This window comes from Cucumis sativus, chromosome 2, assembly GCF_000004075.3.
Source record: "Cucumis sativus cultivar 9930 chromosome 2, Cucumber_9930_V3, whole genome shotgun sequence".
Lineage (NCBI taxonomy): Eukaryota > Viridiplantae > Streptophyta > Magnoliopsida > Cucurbitales > Cucurbitaceae > Cucumis > Cucumis sativus.
This window is the reverse complement of record NC_026656.2, coordinates 17,567,945-17,587,692: the sequence shown is the minus strand read 5'-3', so window position 1 is coordinate 17,587,692 and position 19,748 is coordinate 17,567,945. Positions and strand designations below refer to the sequence as shown.

Sequence of the window (19,748 nt, the reverse complement as noted above, 5' to 3'; positions counted from 1 at the left end):
TTTAAAAAAAAATTATCAGATAATACATGTTACGTATGGTTAATAGTAATTTAAAAACAAAGTTTTATCATCACTACATTTGTGCTAATTATTATTATACACATATTTTGATTGATTTTTATTATAAAAAAAATTATTGTACCTAAATTTGTTATTTTGTTGCTGGATTATATTTGTGCTAATGACTATCTTCAAATTTGTTATATTTTAAACAATTTATTAAATAACACGTAATATGTAGCTTTTAATAAAAAATTGAATTTAAATTTTAGGATTTATTTATGCATCAATCACATTTTTTAAATTATTTGAATAGTTTTCTTTTAGGTTTTATTAGATAAAAAAAAATAAAGGGAGGGAGAGAGACAGCCAACAAGAGATAAACATAATGTGAAAGATAATTTTTTTATTGCAAACAAGAGAAAATAACTCAAATGAATCTCGAATGTATGAAGAACTCACCGATGCGTATCTTGTATATAAGTTTTTAATTCTATGGTATAATTTAATGATTTAATCTTTATCGTAATATCAACAATGCTCCCATTTTTAATTTGAAGCTTTCAACTATGGTTGTTCGACACGTGTAGAGCCAAACCCTTTGATTGAATGTGTCTCGACTTTGCAACTACTCATTTCGAATGAATTGGGTCTTGTAGACATTTAAATAAATTTTAAATTTTGCAGATATGAGGTGAAACTTTTCATTAATGACAGATTTTCTAATTAGCATGTGTTATTTCAATTACAATATATTTTAAGTTTAGTTAAATAATTGTAATTTTTATATTGGGTTGGGGTATTTGAGAGATTGTTTTTTTTTTTTTTTTTGTAATTTTTATGTTTTACTATTATAACAATTTAAAATTATTTTTACTATTTTTTCAAATTAAACGACATACTTTGTTATTTTTGTTACAACCTAAAAATAATTGAATTATCACGAACTTAAAAACTTAAATACTTTTGAAAAAAATCCAATACTTAATATAGACAGTTTTATACTGTTTATTATACATATCAGGCATACAGAATAGGTTTGAAAGCCATTAAATGCTTTTAATCTTAAATATATAACATGAAATTAAAAGTCAATAAATGTTAAATTCGGTAAGTTGTGCTTGTATGCATCTCTAATCTATGATTACAAATCATTTTTACATTATATGTGTCCAAAATCACTTGAAAACTTTTTAAATACAAATGTTATAATACTTTAATTTGACTTTAAATTATTAAAAAAAGATTGTAATCAACTTTAAAATTAAGAAAAAAAAACTATATGAATATAAAATATGTTAGCTTATTTACAAGTATTGAAACGTTTATTTACTAATTTAAAACTATATTTATTTATTCACAGAGACCACTGTTTATTATTACTTTAATAGTGTGAAATTGAATTACTAAATGTTGACTATATTTCATACGTGTTGAATGTTTAAAACAATCTCTCTCAAAATATTTATAAAAAAAAAAAAAAGTAACAAAATGTTTAGGAGAATAATGGAGAGGGGATGGTCTTTTGCACCTGCCCTGCATGTGCATTTGTCTTTTGGAATTTTGCAATAACAAATACTTTATTTTATAAAATTATAAACAAATATGTAACCTACGGATTTATTTGATTGAGATCAACAACTACCATATGAAATGTTTTATTTTTTAATTAAAATGAAAAAATCATACCATACGTCTAATCTTTACAGTTAATTATTAAAATCTCATATATATATGTGTATTTATCAAATAAAATATTAAATTAAAAGTGCAAAAATTGCATTTGTGCTATGCTATGACGTTACATATGGACAGCATAGCTAAACCAATGTCATGATCACTTGGCTATTTGTCAAATAAAGTATTAAACTAAACGATAGTGGATCCATCGATTTTATATAAGAGACATAAGATACTATATAATAAACATACTAAAAAATGTTAAAAAAATATCACGACGTTTCATTGATACTACAATAACATTAACTATAGCAATAGAGAACTACTGATTTTTTTTTAATATAAATATGTGAATTTAAAAACTGATAAAAAATAAAAGAATAATACGTTTTTTTTTATGGAATATTGTTGAGAAAGTGTAAGTCTTAATTGACTTTGTTGAAAAAATAAGAATTGAATAATTAAATTTTAGGGCTTCATTGTCTTTGTTGCTTTTTTCTAAATAAGAATTGAACGCAAGAGATTTTTGCAATTGAGGCATAACCACTGCACCATAATATAGTTAAAATCAAAATACAAAAAATGATAGTATGAGAGGAACACGTGTTCTTGGCTCCTTAGTAAATCTGTTCGTAAAACTAAAGGTTTAACGATCTATTATTACCGTTTAATTGTTAATATATAAATTACGTCTTAATTTTGACAAAGGTGTATATATTTGATAAATAATAAAATAAATATTTATTATTAGCATGGTTGTTTTAATTTGGAAACGATGTTAATATATATTTTCTAAAGTTGGAAATAGATAGAAACAAATCTAAACATTTATTGGGAAAGGGAGACAGTGGGGATGGGCCCCTACCCACGTGAGCAATTTGATTTTGGATTTTGCCACCTGGATTATTGAAAGTGGCATTCTCACTTCAAGATCATGTACGACAGATCGAGCGAGAGCACGAGGCGCATTCAACAATCAATAACGTCCATTTGCGGCATACGACGTGTCGTCAATTTGTGGACCAATTCTCGAATGGTTGGGCTGAACCCGGTTCTAAGATTTTTTTTCCTTTCTTTTTTTTCTAAATATAATTACGGAAGTTTACAAAAAATAAAAACCACCGCCATAAGACACTATGTCAGTTACATTTTTTAAATTGTAAAAATAAAAATTCAAAAGCAGATTATTTTCATATTTGTTAATTTTTTAATATACAACAAAATGAATTACGAACCATTTTTAAATTTTTTTTTTTTATCATTAATGCAATTTTCATATAAGTTATACCATAAAATTCAAGAGAATATACATTTAAACTCATATATATATTTTAGTTGGTTACATTCCAGTTAAAGTTTACCGTTATTATTAATAAAATTTATAAATAATTTAAATTTGTATACAATACTTTTTTTTACAGTCGATGTTTTTTAAACTCGAAGTATGCACATTGGAGAATCGATGCATAGATAATTATCAAAAGTAACTGTAATCAAATGTCACAATCGAGTATTGATTTATAAAACTAATAGTTTAATTGACTCGTATTATAATTTACTGATTAAATGAAATATATATACCAATGCAAATTGATAAGTTTGTGAAAATTCAAAGTTTAGATTAATATCATTATTAGTTTATTATTTTAGTAAGATATTGAAGTTCTTTATTATAAAATAACTTTGTTTACTATATTATATTTACGAGCGTGCTTTATTTAACAAAACTATGCTTATTATTTAATTTATTTATAAACAAAATCAACTTCAAATAATTAAATTTAAGATTTATTGATTGTAACTTGAAATGAAAGAACCATAACAATATTTTAACCAATTAATTTAAACATACAATTAATACGAGGCAGAAAGCGATTAAACACTATAATTATAAAAGTAAAAAGAGTGGTCTTGTTTTCCTTCTGTTTTAATTTAAAATACAAAGCATGTAAGTGCAACTTAAATTAAAGTTTAGTGAAATAAGTTAATTGAACCAACATCAAATTTATCCATTCTTAAAATTGATTGCGATTTTTCATTGTCCATATACTGTTAAAATTCAAATAGATAAGGATAAAATAAAAGAAAAAGACAAGCTCGTGGCCTTAAAACTATTAATAAAAGTACTTTTGGCATAAAGTGTTTTAGAGATAAACTACTTTTTAAAAACACTTCCCCCCAAATAGTCCAAACACACAGCAACATACCACATTTTTTTAGTATAGTTGATTAAACACCAAGTTTTGAAAAAAGAAAGGAAAAAGGGAGGGCCACTTTCAATCGAGGACATTCAACATGACCCGACCAAACAAGCTTTATTTTTAAAATAAGTAATAATCACACTCGAATGTCTAAGCTTTTATCATTAGTTTATGAATATCTTTTTTCAACGACGTTTGAAATTCTATAACCTAACTTAATAATGTTTATTTTAACAAATAAATGAATATGATACCAATAAACTATATACTTACAAGGGTAGATGACTTGACATATCATTTTCGTCCAGGGGTTGATTACTTTATCTTAGATGGTCCTTTAGATAGAGATATGTGTCGATCGTGATCCATCATAGCCCCATTTTAATCCATCATCTTCTAAGTCCATTATGATTTTGGGATAACGATTTAGATAGAGATACATGGTATATCATGTCCAATCTAAACTTTATTTTAATTTTAAGATATCATCTCATTTCATTTTTGTTGATTAATGTGGATTATACATTTGTTTTAAGCTTAAAAATATGAATTGATTAAGAAAGGTCGAATTTGATAGTAAGAAACAGCAAAATTGTAGAAGGAAATAGCATTTTTCCCAAACAAAACGAATACGTACTAGGTTACCTAGTTTTTCCGGTGGGTCATTTAATAGAATTATCTGTCGCATTCATTTTGGCATCGCATCTAATCTACGACGACGAACCCACGAGTCTGGATGATGAGAATCGTCCTTACCGCTTTAACATAGAAGTGGAACATCCGTGTCCTGATTGAGCCCCTTACCTATAATGACAAGTAGTTTGAGAGTGATGGGAAAAGTTACGCTTCGATCTCTGTTTTCAGAAGCCGGACATGGAGGGAGAAGATGATGGTGGCCATGCTTTTGTAAATTGTTTTGAAGATTGAGAACGGACTGTTATGGATTTATCGGTAAATACACGACGCTTTCAACTATTTCATCGATAGATTTGAAAACTTGCATTTCTTTCTTTTGTAATTTATTGAGTTGTTGGACAGAGCTCGAGTTTTTTCACGGTGAGTGAACGGATCTGTGCCGCATTTATACCACTAATTGCGGTTGTAGAGGCTTTGATTCTGGCGATGACTAGGTGCTTCGATTGTTCTACTGAGAGTCAGAAGGGTCTCCGTCGCTACGATGATCTTTCCCTACTGGCTAGTGAAACTAGATGTAAGGTTTCTCTCGATGTTGCATTAGGATTTGTTTTTACTTCTCTGTTTTGTTATCCTATTTAGGAAACTAGACTGCTGGAGTAATCTGATTTATTGTTCGTACACTGAAGGGGTTTTAAATTTTAGCTATTGTCTGTGTGATGCAGTTTCTATAAATGAAGTGGAAGCGTTGCATGAGCTTTTCAAGAAGTTGAGTAGTTCGATTATTGACGATGGATTGATTCACAAGGTAGTGGCTATAAGGTTTCTGGTTTCTTCTTCTGTTATGTGGTTTCCTTTGACTTATTTGAGAAGCTTCCCCCACCCCCACCCCACACACACACACACTTAAAAGTTCTGTTTCATATCATATAAATGTAATGAAGCTCAAATAGTTTGTGTGTGTATATTAATTTGCATGCACCTTGTCGGGACTAACGTTTGAGTGTCAAGAAAACTCCTTTGGTATTACATTTTGGATTGGGAGCATTCTAAGCTCTTTATCAAGGCCACATTCTTTTTTTTACCACTAGTTCAACCCATAAAATCAAATTCAAATTTATGTATGTTCAAGTGTGATGGGGCTTTCTAATTGTCATTTATGTATGTTCAAATATTTGTATTGTGTTTCTGTTCCATGTTCTTGGATAGGGAACTTGTTGCCACGTACAATAACAACCATCTTGGGTTCTGATTATGTCTGGCTTCATGCTGTAGGAGGAGCTTCAGTTGGCACTTCTTAAAAGTCCATATGGCGAGAACCTCTTTCTGGACCGGGTAATGCAATAAAATCAATTTATGAAAGCCACTTTTCATCATTAAGTTTATTTTGGCAATGGCATGGGCAAAAGACACATATTCAAGAGTGATATACCAAATGGAAATCAAACCCTAACTTGCCTGATTTGGTAGCTTCAATGTTTTTGATCAAAGCAATGTATGAATATGGCTACTTTATGTTAAAATGATCTTATCATTTAGTTAATTCAATCCCAGAAAATGTGTCCTTAATGTTCTTAGTAACTGATGCCTTATTTTTTTCTCATTTACTGTTTGAAGAACAGATGTATAATGCTATAGAAGTTCTAATGACAGTATTGATACTTCTGTGTAATCAGTGATGCTAATACTTTCAGAAAAATTTTAATTTCTTATTTGATTAGGTTCAAATTCAAATTCCCTGCGTTCCTCTCCTTACATAGTAAATTGAACGTACAAAATCACTACATATTTAAACAATTTTGAGAAATTTCTCTTCTATCCACCAAATGAAAAGACGAAAAAAAAAGGTTTTATGGGTCAAAAGGATTCTTAGTGGTCAATTAGATTAACCATGTCATTTTCCCGATCTCTAAATTACAGTTTTCTTACTTTGTCACTTGACATTTCACTACTTTGTGCTTAGGTTTTTGATCTTTTTGATGAAAAGAGAAATGGAGTGATTGAGTTTGATGAATTTGTTCATGCTCTTAGCATCTTCCATCCCCATGCACCTATGGAGGAGAAACGTGATTGTAAGTGTAGAAGAAAATGTCTGCTTGGTTTCTATCATCTTGTATATATATTGATCTTTTGCCTATGCTTAACTTTTTGTAGTTGTGTTTAAGCTGTATGATTTGAGGCAAACTGGGTTCATCGAACGTGAAGAAGTGAGTATTATTTGCATAGTTATCCTTTATTATTATTGGTCAACGATTATTTAAGACGGGTTTCAAAGGTAGAAGATAGTTCTTATGTTGGAGAAAACACTTGGGCTTCTACTAACGAAGAATTTTGCTGGATTCAGGTTAAGCAAATGGTTATTGCAATCTTAATGGAATCTGACATGAGGTTACCGGATGAACTTCTCGAAGCGATTCTCGACAAGGCATGGATTGCAACATGCTGCTTTATTTCTTTATGAGCTTTTCGAAGTTTCTAATCCTGTAGTTCCTGCAGACATTTGCTGATGCTGATACCGATAAGGATGGAAGAATCAGCAAGGAAGAATGGAAGGTTTTTGTGAATAAACATCCATCTCTCTTGAAAAATATGACTCTTCCTTATTTAAAGTAAGCAACATCTCTTATACCTCTAAAACATATTATCCTCAGATTATCAACTATTTTCATGATCATAAAAAGAAAGAAACCTAATCATATTCTGTTAAATGCCATCCAATCATACAGAGACATAACGACAGTATTTCCTAGTTTCGTTTTCAACACTGAGGTTGAAGATTAGAAATTTCATCACCTTGATGTCGAGGGAGCCACTTTTGCAATGTTGAATGGAAATCGGTTGAATTAGCTTTATGAGAAGCTACAAAATGTGGCTGGCCAATGTCGATTATAAATGAGGAAGCATGCATTCTTCGAGGATCCAAACTATTGGAAGACTGCATTGTAATTTGTACAGTAGTTAGTCACATTTTCCTGGCTTTGTGTATTTGTTCTAGCCAGCACTCTACCACTTTTATTCTTTTTTGTATGGGTGGGTTAATTTTCTAGAACAGGAACATGAAGCTGAAATTACTTATCAATGTATTGAATCTGCACTTTCAATATATTTCTGACTTCAACTTTGTCTTCTTTCTTGTTTTAACTAGCGGTTTTCTAAGAATCTGGTTTAGATTGACTTTTAAGTACTTAAGTATCCTCTTGTCCAATTATCTTTTGAAAAAAAAAATCATCTTCAAAAGATTATGTCAGCAGATTCGCACATCATTTCTAATCTTTGTCCCGTTATAAATTCCAATATCTAATTTAACGACAAATATATTTTGCCCCAGAAAAAAGAAAAACATAACAAAATTTGTCTGCTTTCCCATGAAGGTGAAAAAGTCCACATGTAACTGTTGCATATAAAAGTGGTTTAACCATTTCACCTTATTGTTTCTGCATTTTTTTTTAAAAAACCATTTTCAAAAGCATCGAGAACAAGAATCGGACCTACAAATGTATGGTATAGGGACAAAAGAATGTCTATTGTATGGTATAGGGACAACAGAATATAATAAATAGAGTAGGAAAACTGAACTTATAACTTTTAGCAATAAAGATAATACTTTATGTTATTGCCACCATTTCCTAACAATAACAATAACTAAAGCAATATACGATTACAATTTTAAGCTCAAATTTTGAATTGAGAATTCTATAAATGAGAAAATTGAACTATCGAATTCTTATATAAATGTTACCGTGTTACAATTTATACCATTATTGAAGTTAAGAAATGTAAAGGTTCCTACACCTTTGAGGGGTCAAATTTTGAAAGTTTGTATAATTGCAACCATCGTTGGTTTTTGCGATTTACCCGAATAATTTGTGTGTATATATCTTTATTTGGCATCAGACCCCAAATCCAACTTTCCAATTACAGCCTCCGCGTTCTCTCTAAGCTACTCATCATCTCTTCCCTGCCCGTTCCAATCGGCTCTAATTTTCAGCAATGGCGGATAAGCCCAGTCGAGCTCTGGCTGTTTTCGGTGATGGGTTGGCTCGCTTTCTAGATCATTCTCACTCCAATCTACATGCTCTCGCATCCCTAGCTTCTTGTGGGTTTTTGTCACTTCCCAATGCTCCTCCTTCAGGTTCTATCACCCTCCTCTCCCTTGCTTATGCTTTTCTTTCTCTAGCTTCTTGGTGCCTGAGAAAGTTTTACTCGAAAAGCCATTTTCAATGAATTCGATACTGGATTTTGATTGCCGTTGGTTAATTCACCCATTAGGGACGGGAGTTCGTTTTTGAAGATTGGGGGCGATATGTTTCACGACCCAATTCTAATTACTTGATTCCATCATTTGGGTTGAATATGATATTTTCTTCTTTTGTTCAGTGGCTTCCGTGTTTTCTCAGGCTTATGTTGTCATTTCAATGAGAATGATGGTTATTAGGCATTCTCAGGCTCTAAAACTTGAGTGAACTCGTTAGATCATTCGTATCTGAACTCATTAAGAATTTTGTTGACTTTTCCTTATATCTACATGGTATTGGGATTTATTTGATGTTTTAGATTGCAGAGAGTGAGGAAAAGCGGATGATTCGAGAGCTTGAGCTTCTATTTGATGCATCCGACTCAGACGTCAGTAAGGTATGATCTTTTTGCTCTTTGAGTGCCAAGGACTAATTTTACAACGAAAGATAATATTTGGTTTCTCAGAATGGGGGCGGTTGCGAAGGAAGCAGTCAGAAAAAGTCCATACCTGAAAGGTAGTTTATCCTTCTGTTATCTGTTCAGTTGATGTCACGTGTAGGATAAAATCTCTGTGGTTGGTTTATGAACAAATTGGCTGGTGGCTTTTGTGTTGCTTGCTACTTTAGGTTCATGGGAATGAGAGCTGCATTACTGACAAATAATTCAGTCGTGCAATCTTTGGGCTCTGAACTTGGCATCTCTTTGTTGCGATTGGATGAGTTGATGCAAATGAACCATCTCGGGTTGCCACCGGTTGACTTTCTAGCCTCTGAATTGCTGAAGAGGCTTGGCTTTCAAGATGGGAAGATACAGGATGCAAGTGAGTTTGATTTATTGTTTGTGCATATAGGGGTTGGTGACAAAGTTAATGGTGAGAAGGACAGAACAGCTTCTGATGAAATGAAATATATTGATGCTTTGGTTGGTGATATATTGCAAAAGACTCAACCTGGGTCAGAAATTGGTTCCCGTTTGCACTTGTCCCTTCTGATGAGCTATGGAGATGTTTTTGAGGATGATGAAAACAGCTTATCTGTTTTGACTTCCAACTGTGGGAAAAATTCTGATTTGTCAGTGCTCTTTCCTCGTCAAAGTTACACAATGATGGGGGAAGTCCAGCGGAATGATATTCGGTGAGCCAAAATTTATGGTTTTCTTTGGATTGATTTTTTTCTCTCCAAAATTTCACTGTCTGATATTTCGTGCACCATAAAATGTTCTGTCATGGACAAGGCACCATTCACCCATGTTAGCTGCTCAGTGGCAATACGGAGTAACCCGCAAAGATAAAGCAGAAACATTTTCTTTCAAGGAATTTAAAGAGGTGACGTTCAATACTTTTATCCTATTACTTTCACGCTTTTCTTTTATTTGTTTCATGCATTTATCCTTGGAAATTTGTAAAATCTTGGTTGATCTTCAAATTACTAACGCTTTTCTGCCGTAAATAAATAGGATGGTCTCTTAGTCTTGATAAAGTTCTACTTCTAACATATTACAATCGTTTATGTTGTATTATCATCTTGAATGCTGGAATTACATGGAGATTCAATCATCTTACATCGTTATTATGTAGCTTGCATGATATGTATATCCTCATAATGAATATGAACTTCTATGATTGCTCATGTCTTGCTTCCCTAACCCCGGGGTTCCTCATGTCTTGATGTGATTAAAAATGTAAAGCTTCTACTCTTCAAATCTGGCTTTCCTGGCCTGTACTTGAAAGGATACCTCTTTGATTTGACGGTGTGGCATTTATTAGTGAATTCTTTCTTTTTCAGCATGGTAGCAACCTAGTAATACCAGCAGACAGATTTATACATGAGGTGGCGTTTAAGCTTTGGAAGGCCCCCAAGTATGGAGCTTGAGATGGACAACCCCTCAAGACTATTTCAAAATGAGAATAAGTCCCTCGAAGCACAAGTTTCGCTTGGGAACAAATTGCCCGAAGCACTATATGGATTCCAAATATTTTTGCTTATAATCTGATGCTTGGGAAAAGCAAATCATTTGAGTGCTGCAATTTTAGTAGAGAACGGCTTCCGTTTATAAGAATTGCATTGTAATGAAAACTCCAGTTTCAATTTGTAAACTTAATGGAAATACATTTTGCTTTTTAAGATGAAGAATTTGTATATTAAAGAAAAGAGAACATGAAGAGAGAAAAAGGAGCGAAGGCAACAATTACTACAATAACGTTGCGATCAGCAACAAGTGTTATATTGCAGCAACTTGTAATTTTCAACATATCAGGAAAGTGAAAATGACAAATATGAATATTGGTAACGTATGTACAGTGAAACTAGAGGGGTGAAACAGAGAGGATATAATATCATTGAGAGTTTTGCAGGAAGCTGAAGTGAATAGGAAACTAAGCAGTGGCTGCTGCTGCTTCCTCAACAACCTGGTTCGCTGGCTGTAGGGTGCAAATCAGGTTGCGATCTCCATACACATTGTCAACACGTCCTGAAACGACCCCGAAATTTCATTCAATAAGAGAGTTAAAGTTAATGTTAACACAAATCAGGCAGTTTGAACTAAGTCACTTGTATGTACCTGTCGATGGCCAGAACTTGGAGGCCCTGAGCCAGGAAGCTGGAAAAGCTGCATATTCCCTAGAGTATGGCTTTGTCCATGCATCTCCCATTAGCAAAGATGGTGGATGAGGTGCACCCTGCATTAATGTGTAGGCCAGGATAATTCTTGTGAGGATCTATTCGGTGAAAAATGATAAAGTTGTTAAACTCTGGTGAAGAGGCCTCACCTTTAGGACATTGTTATTGATATCAGCTTTTCCTTTCTCAATCTGGGCGATTTCTTCTCTGATCGAAATAAGGGCGTCACAGAATCTATCCAACTCCGCCTGTGAAATGTGTTCATATTTACTTTAGCAGGGTGTGAAGAAAAAAGAAGTTATTGGGATCGAGCAAGAGCATATGTGAAAGTGAAGGGTACCTTGCTTTCACTTTCTGTGGGTTCAATCATGAGTGTGCCGGGGACAGGCCATGACATGGTAGGTGCATGGAAACCATAATCCATTAGACGTTTAGCAACATCTTCAGGCTCTATTCCAGCAGTTTGCTGCCACAAATACAACAAATATGAGCACCAACAGTTGGACATAACAACATTCTTCTTGAGCAAGAAATTACCTTGAAGCCTCTCAAGTCAATGATGAATTCATGGGCAACCGTTCCATTGACTCCACGGAAGAGAACAGGGTAATGATTCTGCAGTTTTCAAAGCAAATATAAAGATGAGAGTGAGAATTAGAAAGAAGAAAAGTGCAGAATCAGGCATCTATTCTGAACCGTGCATAATGGATACCCAAAGGGTGAAAGGAACAAGCATAATAATTAGGAACCTCTAAACGTTTGGCCATGTAGTTTGCGTTCAGAATGGCAATCTTAGACGCATTGGTTAGACCCTCAGAACCCATCATGGCTATGTAAGTGTAAGATATCGGGAGAATAAGAGCAGACCCCCATGGTGCAGCGGCAATGGTGCCAAGAGGCTGTGCTTTGTCAGGAGCAGGAATGCCTCCAGTTGGTACCTTCAGAAATCAAATTGACAAATACCAGATTAAATCTATTACAAAATTGTCTTTTGGAATAAATATAGCAATCATATTCAAGTAAGATCCATTTTTACCACAGGATGTGAAGGCAAAAATGGTGCTAAGTGCTTCTTGACACCAATAGGGCCCATGCCAGGGCCACCTCCTCCATGTGGAATGCAAAATGTTTTGTGGAGATTGAGATGGCAAACATCAGCTCCAATCCAACCAGGGCTTGTAAGACCCACCTGAAGACACCAAAATTATAGTGTGAAGTTTGTGTTTATATGCTACCAAAATGAACAAGTATCTGCTAAGGACAGTGTAAGACTTCACTTGAACGTGATTTGTTATATAGATTGTACAATAGTATCTTTGAGTTTTAAAGTTTGAAAGAGAGAGACGATATCACCTACCTGAGCATTCATGTTGGCTCCATCCATATAAACTTGACCTCCATTCTCATGAATTATCTTACAGATCTCATCAATGCCTTCTTCATACACTCCATGAGTGGAAGGATACGTAACCTATCATCATTTCAAGGAAATAAACTCATATAACAATCAAGTTTTAAGCTACTATAGTTCTAATTCTCTCCCACTATCAAAGAAGGCTATATCTGATCTAACCATGAGTGCTGAGAGATTCTCCTTGTTGGCTTCTGCAGCCTTCTTCAGCTCTGGAATGTTGATGTTTCCTTTCGAATCGGTTCCAACAGATACAATCTTCATTCCACACATGGCTGCACTCGCAGGGTTCGTCCCGTGTGCTGAGAGTGGAATGATGCACACGTCCCGGTGGTGGTCTCCCCTTGCCTGTGAAATTTTGAGTTAAATCAATTACAAACTTTGAAAACTAACCTTCTTTATTTATTTTTTTTAAAAAAAAATCAAAATATGCTAGTTCAGCTCCATCTTTTGGAACATGAGTTTTGTTGTGAAGAAAATGTGAAAGTGGGCATCTCTATTCCGTATCCTCACCGTCGTAGTGTAGAATACTCATTCTTGTGGTCAGCACATGCCATTTTTGTAAAATTTAAATTTTAACTTCACATGTTGTGATCAATTTTCTTTTATTTTATTTTTCCGAGTAAAATAAATTTCATTCTTGAAATTTTGAAACGATCAATTTTAGCACATAGCGTTTAGAAAATATTCCAAAAATAGAATTTGAGGCTTGAGCTCATCACACTGTTATTTGATTTAAGGTTGACTTTCAATTTTCAAAACCCTTACTGATTTTATATAATATAAAGTTGGGTACCCATAATTCTCCATCTCTTTTGAGTTTATAATTATAGTTCCAAGCAATATTTAAATATTTTTTTCATTTTGTAATAAAATAAAAAACTTAGCTTAAATTAATTTATTTTATACATATTTTCTAAACTTAGCTTAAACTAACTTTTCTTCAAAAAGCTTACCATATATATCAATGACTTCTAAATTCTCAATTTTTTCTTAAAATCCCATCACCCATTCATTTTTTTAAAAAATATATATTCGTACTAATTAAATTTAGGTAACCCCTTAACTTAATAACATAATGCAAATATTTTATTACTAAACATAATTTTAAAAAATTGCAAATAAAAAAAAATCCGATAATTGGAGGAAAGAACGTACCATATGGTAAGCACGGATAACCATGAGGCCAGCATATTCTCCAGCCGCACCAGCATTTGGTTGCAATGAGAATGAATCAAATCCAGTTATTGAACATAACAAGTCTCCTAAATCATCGAACATCTCCTACACAATCAAACAGTTCGACGTTTGACAAAATAACATGATGTTCGTTCCAACTGACCCTTTTGGGCCATTGTTCTCACACCAGAACAAAAATGTAAAGGCCAACTTACCTGATACCCCTGAGACTGCTCAACTGGAGCAAAAGGGTGAAGGTTTGTGAAAGCAGGCCACGTTACGGGCATCATTTCTGTTGTTGCGTTTAGCTTCATTGTGCAAGACCCCAATGGAATCATACTGTGGCAAAGCGAAAGGTCCTTTGATTGCAGTTTCTGGAGGTACCTCAGCAATTCATGCTCTGTATGGTAACTGATGCAAAGCAGAACATATTAGTCATGGAATTAAACTTCCCATAGTTTTAGTTACATCAGTTTAGAATGCATACGTGTTGAAGATCGGATGGGTTAAGTATGGGCTTTCCCTTACTAGCCCTGAAGGAATTGGACTCTTGACCTCGGGAGCAAGAGATGCGGCAGTAAATGGAACCTATACAACAACAAGATACTGTCAGACATGAAAAATGAGACCAACAGAAAGACGACCATCATCACATATCTATTACTTACTGGCTTTCCACCAGAGAAAACTGAAAAAAGATCATCAACATCTTCTAAGGTTGTTGTTTCATCGAAAGCAGCAGTTAGCTGGAAGGAAATTCATTGACAGTTAATCACACAACGGTGAAATATTCGATTTGCAAAATATAGAATTTTTGGCTACCGTCTGCTTGTCGACAATTCGCAGGTTGATACCACTCTTGTAAGCAGCATCTGCAATTGCATGTGCATCAGCAACCTTAACCTTTACAGTGTCGAAAAAGGGGAGACCTTGGACTTCTGCTGTGCCTAGTTTCTTCAGTCCAGCAGCAAAAACGCCGGCAAGGCCATGAACTCTATCTGCAATTGCCTTGAGACCCTTTGGCCCGTGATACACAGCGTACATGGCAGCCATGTTCGCCAGCAACGCCTAAAGAAACGAGCACATATTCAAAGCCAAACCAACTCAATAATACATTTGTTTTAACTAATCTACGCATCACAAAATCATCCTATGAAATATAATCATAATACCTGAGCAGTACAAATGTTGCTGGTAGCCTTGTCCCTCCTAATATGTTGCTCTCTCGTCTGCATCGCCATACGCAGGGCAGGTTTACCTGACGAATCGACACTGACACCAATGATTCTTCCTGGCATCATCCTCTTATATTCTTGAGAGGTGGCCAAAAAAGCAGCATGAGGACCTCCATACCCCATTGGAACACCAAACCTCTGTGCAGATCCAACGACAATATCAGCCCCCAGTTCACCCGGTGGCTTCAACGCCGTCAATGCCAAAAGATCGGTCGCCATCACAACCTTAACCCCATTAGCATGAGCATTCTTAATAAACTCCCCATAGTCCAACACCTCACCTTCAGTGCCAGGATATTGAACAAGAACACCACAAACATCACCTGATTTATAATCAATATCCTTAAGATCGGCAGTCACTACTTTAAGATCGAAACCCGCCGCACGAGTAACACAAATATCAATAGTTTGCGGGTGGCAATTATTTGAAATAACAAACGTTTTCTTCTTCCCCTTAAGTATATTATTACACATTGCCATGGCTTCAGCAGCTGCAGTTCCTTCATCAAGCAATGAAGCATTGGACATAGGGAGACCAGTAAGATCTGTGATTAAAGTTTGATAATTAAGCAAAGATTCAAGACGACCTTGTGAAATCTCAGCTTGATATGGAGTATACTGAGTATACCAAGCAGGATTCTCCATAATGTTCCTCAAAATTACAGGAGGAACAAAGGTATTATAATACCCCATCCCAATATAAGATTTGAAAATCTTGTTCTTAGCAGCCAAATTCTGCATGTGTTCAATCATTTGGCTCTCCGTTAACCCTTCATCAAACTTAGAGAATTTCATCGATTGAAGCCTAATCGATTTAGGAACAGTGGCATCAACAAGCGAATCGAGGCTATCAAATCCACAAACCTCTGCCATTTTGCTCTGTTCTTCAGGTGTCGCAGAGTTATGACGGCGGGGAAAAGTATCGCTAGGTTTCAAAGCCTCAACGGAAATCGAACGAGACCCAATTCCGATTCCATTCCGATGAAGAAATGAATCGGATCTTACACTTCTAAACAAGAACGAATTAGAAAGTGACGAAACATACCTAGAAGGAGTAAATGAAACAGGGGAAGAATTGAAAAAGGGAGGGTCGATTTGACGGTGGTGGTTGGACGCAGAAACAAGGCGTCTCAACGCAGACTTGTTGGCCGCCAACCGCCGTGCCCGCTCCATAGAGAGAAAAAAAGGAAGAAAAAAAGAGAACCCAAATGGGGAATTGGTGAAAATGAAAATGAGGGAATGCCCTTTTGTTCAAAAGCTTATATTTTTAATGGCTATGGCTGTAGATTACACCATGGGAGCAATAGGATAATATAGCAAAAGTTCACTCTTTTCCAGAAACTTAGAAAAAGAGAATATGGAAATTAATACAAAAAATTGGGTCCTTTTGTTGAAAGAGTGAGGTATTTATTTATTTGTATTTAGATGAGAAAAAAAAAAAAGGTGAAGATGAAAATATGAGAGGATGAGATATGGTGGAGAAGGTAAGTGGTGGGTGAAGGCTCAACTAGGTTTGAAAAAGACAAAGGCCAGTTTCTATTACAAGGAATCACAGCCAACCAACTCCCAAATAGGATCTTGCTCATGAATGAATGGAAGAAATTGAATTCTACAAGAGATTATGTTTCAGTGGATCTATATTTTTCATCAAAATGCTATCAATATTTTATATATTGCAACCAAAAAATATTAATTAAGACTCTTCTACTGCTTAAAACTTAAGTTTATAAACACTAGCTTAAGCCATAAATTTTAGAAACTAATACGAATTTTAGTAAATAATTTCTAAATTAGGGTAGGTGTAAAAAATCTCTCTTTCCTTTTTTTCTTTTTTTAATAAAAAAGGTGTGTTTTAAATTTAAAATTTCTAAAGTTTGATTTTGTTGGCAGAATCTCCTTCTCAATTGGCTCATCTTGAAATCCCACCTCATAGAAATACAAACAAAAGCATTGTGTGCAAATACATGAATTGGAGCTGACTCAGATGCTTTTGGTTCATCTTCACAACCATTATAATCTTGCTCAGATGTGGGAACCATTCACTCATGATTTTTTATAAAAGAAATTTGTCTTTTCACATAGCCAACATTTAATTCCTTCCTAATATTCTTATTTCATAATTTCTTTCGTTTTTAAAACCGAATAAATTCTGTCCTTTGATTGATACAATTCACATGAACTAAGTTTCATTTGCTCTCTTTCGTTGGCCTTAAAACATTATCATTTCTACAAAGCAATAAAGTATGGTAGACTAAATCTTACTCTATTGAAATAGATTAAAAATCAAGGGTTTATTAATTAAAGGAAGAAGATAATAAGTTTGAATGGTTTGAAGTGAAGTAGAATTCATGGGTGGAATTGAAGCAAGAGGGTGTGGGGACTATATCTTAAAGTTATGATTATGTACATACATAAATACATATATTTAAATTAAATGGTGGGAAAGTTTGTGTTTGAAAATTGGTAGAATTTGTTTAATAAAAATATTGTAATGAGTCCAAAATGAGATGGGATATTCTTTTTTAGCCACTATTTGCAAAACCTTATCTTCCATGAAGATATATATGAACAAGAACAAGAACAACAAAGCCTTGCATTTTTCAATTTGAGGAGTTGAACATATAAGACCGTAGATAAAAATTCATGAAATGAGTAATAAATGTAATGATGAATAAATGTCTTATACTTATTTGGTCTTTCTAACTTTGGAGAGAATAGGTAATATAAAAGGTTTCTAAATTTAAAAAATGTTTAATGAGTTTTATAACTTTTAATTTCTTATCTAATCAATCATCCACATATATTTGAAATTAAGAATTGGCTTAAGTGTTCAGATTTTAAATTGAAATTTATGCAAACTATATAAAGACTTGATGATCTTTCCATTTTGTGCCTAACTTAGAGCTTTTGAAAGAGGCCAAATATGTCAATGATTCATTAATATATTAGAAATTTGAAATTTAGAAACTCAATGAACACAAAAAAAAGATCGAAGAGACACAACCGTACGATATCATCAAACAAAACTCATACATTTAACCTAATATTTCATCAACCTTAAAAGTTCTAATAATGCATTTATATGTAAAAGAAAAATTAAGGAATTCAATCTTTTTATCTCTTTCTTGACAATAAAAAAAATCAGGTTATAATTCAAATTTCTCTACGTTAAAAGTACTTTTTTAATTCTTAAAATTTTAAAGAATAAATGTATTTGGTCTCGAGTTTTAAAAATGAATCACTTGCAAAAAAGTCAAAACAAGTTATAATAATTAAGTTCATAACACGCACGTTTACTGTTTGCAAAAATGACATAAACAAAACTCAATCACATATATAAAATGTAAAATGTCACAAATGTTTTCATTATTGTCATACATTTGATACAACTAATACTCTTTGATACACTTAATATATGTTTCATAATTTTTTAGACCCTTTAAACGGTGTGCATTCAATAACTTTTGATACACTTCAAATTAAAATAAATCATTGAAAATTTGAAAATAACAACAATTTTCTTTAAAGGAATATGTTATATTTGATATATAATATTCTCCTAATGGTAACTACCACAAATTTTCTTTAAAAGTTTAAGTTTGAGATTTATATAAATCGTGATGGAGTATACATCCACAAATAAACGAGAATAAATATAGAAAAAATTAATTGAAGACGTAAATGAGTTTGAATCCACATAATACAAACCAAACAATTTTTATAAAAAAAGTGTATTCATATTCCTTTATTTGGCAATGATATATTCCCTATAATGTTTGGTAGCTCTGATTTTTATTTAATTCGTCGCACACATTATTTACATATATATATATATATATATATATATATATATTAAAAATTTTAAAGTAAGAGTTGAAGAAATAAAAAATAAAAGAGAATCAATGATGAGCCATTAAAATACTGCACCTCACGTGCCCTTTCACATCCAAAAGCAAAAACAAACTCCTCATTTTTATATATTTTATTTTTATACACAACTTGTTGGAAATTTTATAACTATTTATTTACCTAATAATTATTTTCTATTATTAAATAAAAAATTATTTGGTGGCTAAATAATATTTATGGAAAAGAATCTTTTTAATCTCCACGATGTACCTTTTTAGTTTATAAACTTTTAAAAATGTTTGATTAAGGTCGTTACATTTTTTTAATTTATATTTACGCAATTTAAAGTTTTATTTATTTTACAATGAAAATTATAATTTTATTAATGGTTTGTTGTGCTAATTAAATTTTAATTAAAGAAGTGAGATTAAAATAAAAACAATAGGAAAAAGTCATTTTTGAAAATTTGGACATTTAGGTATAAATTATGATAATTTTAGTATAGATTCAAGAGTATACATATTTCTTGTCCCATTTGTGATAGTGCTGAAGCAGTAAGGCTACTTTAATTTTTGCTTTTCAACTATGTGAGTTTCGTTTTGTTAGAAGAGGTAGAGAGGAATTGCATTGTGTTGGCCCCTTGAAGTTGTTGTATGAGTATTTCCCATTGTTGATCTTCTATGGTCCACGAGTGGTTACGTTCATA

At 33.0% G+C, this 19,748-nt stretch overlaps 3 protein-coding genes across 4 annotated transcripts; 2 read left to right on the top strand and 1 right to left on the bottom strand.

Moving 5' to 3' along the window:
• The first annotated feature begins 4,488 nt into the window (after positions 1-4,488).
• Positions 4,489-7,642, top strand: LOC101217513 (calcineurin B-like protein 10). The gene is made up of 9 exons (XM_004142876.3): positions 4,489-4,832; positions 4,920-5,091; positions 5,240-5,322; positions 5,790-5,849; positions 6,478-6,586; positions 6,669-6,721; positions 6,859-6,939; positions 7,011-7,123; positions 7,241-7,642. Exons 1-9 carry the CDS (start codon positions 4,821-4,823, stop codon positions 7,293-7,295), a joined length of 738 nt encoding a protein of 245 aa, XP_004142924.1. The 5' UTR covers positions 4,489-4,820; the 3' UTR covers positions 7,296-7,642.
• A 649-nt stretch (positions 7,643-8,291) lies between these two features.
• LOC101217985 lies at positions 8,292-10,873 on the top strand. Of its 2 annotated transcripts, none has more exons than XM_004142878.3 (6): positions 8,292-8,646; positions 9,076-9,146; positions 9,216-9,265; positions 9,377-9,883; positions 9,984-10,074; positions 10,535-10,873. In XM_004142878.3, the coding sequence occupies exons 1-6, from the start codon at positions 8,505-8,507 to the stop codon at positions 10,619-10,621; spliced, it is 948 nt and encodes a 315-aa protein (XP_004142926.1). In that variant the 5' UTR covers positions 8,292-8,504; the 3' UTR covers positions 10,622-10,873. The 2 variants fall into 2 exon arrangements, with proteins under 2 accessions (XP_004142926.1, XP_011649532.1); XM_011651230.2 differs by having other exon boundaries at positions 8,497-8,646; positions 9,069-9,146.
• A 48-nt stretch (positions 10,874-10,921) lies between these two features.
• LOC101217746 (glycine dehydrogenase (decarboxylating), mitochondrial) lies at positions 10,922-16,634 on the bottom strand. The gene is made up of 15 exons (XM_004142877.3): positions 15,131-16,634; positions 14,781-15,026; positions 14,627-14,704; positions 14,446-14,546; positions 14,174-14,369; positions 13,938-14,063; positions 12,942-13,127; positions 12,726-12,839; positions 12,405-12,557; positions 12,118-12,306; positions 11,906-11,983; positions 11,709-11,834; positions 11,518-11,616; positions 11,310-11,427; positions 10,922-11,219 (listed from the first exon to the last, which is right to left on the bottom strand). Exons 1-15 carry the CDS (start codon positions 16,364-16,366, stop codon positions 11,125-11,127), a joined length of 3,141 nt encoding a protein of 1,046 aa, XP_004142925.1. The 5' UTR covers positions 16,367-16,634; the 3' UTR covers positions 10,922-11,124.
• Between the last annotated feature and the right edge of the window lie 3,114 nt (positions 16,635-19,748).

Coding starts and splice junctions, on each gene's coding strand:
- LOC101217985 (XM_004142878.3), top strand. CDS start 8,505: ATGGCGGATAAGCCCAGTCGAGCTCTGGCTGTTTTCGGTGATGGGTTG. Junction 8,647..9,075: donor TCCCAATGCTCCTCCTTCAG/GTTCTATCACCC, acceptor TTTAGATTGCAG/AGAGTGAGGAAAAGCGGATG. Junction 9,884..9,983: donor GTCCAGCGGAATGATATTCG/GTGAGCCAAAAT, acceptor GTCATGGACAAG/GCACCATTCACCCATGTTAG.
- LOC101217513 (XM_004142876.3), top strand. Junction 5,850..6,477: donor AGAACCTCTTTCTGGACCGG/GTAATGCAATAA, acceptor CTTTGTGCTTAG/GTTTTTGATCTTTTTGATGA. Junction 6,940..7,010: donor TCGAAGCGATTCTCGACAAG/GCATGGATTGCA, acceptor TAGTTCCTGCAG/ACATTTGCTGATGCTGATAC.
- LOC101217746 (XM_004142877.3), bottom strand. CDS start 16,366: ATGGAGCGGGCACGGCGGTTGGCGGCCAACAAGTCTGCGTTGAGACGC. Junction 15,027..15,130: donor GCAACATTTGTACTGCTCAG/GTATTATGATTA, acceptor TCGTTTCTTTAG/GCGTTGCTGGCGAACATGGC. Junction 11,428..11,517: donor TCAATAACAATGTCCTAAAG/GTGAGGCCTCTT, acceptor ACATTAATGCAG/GGTGCACCTCATCCACCATC.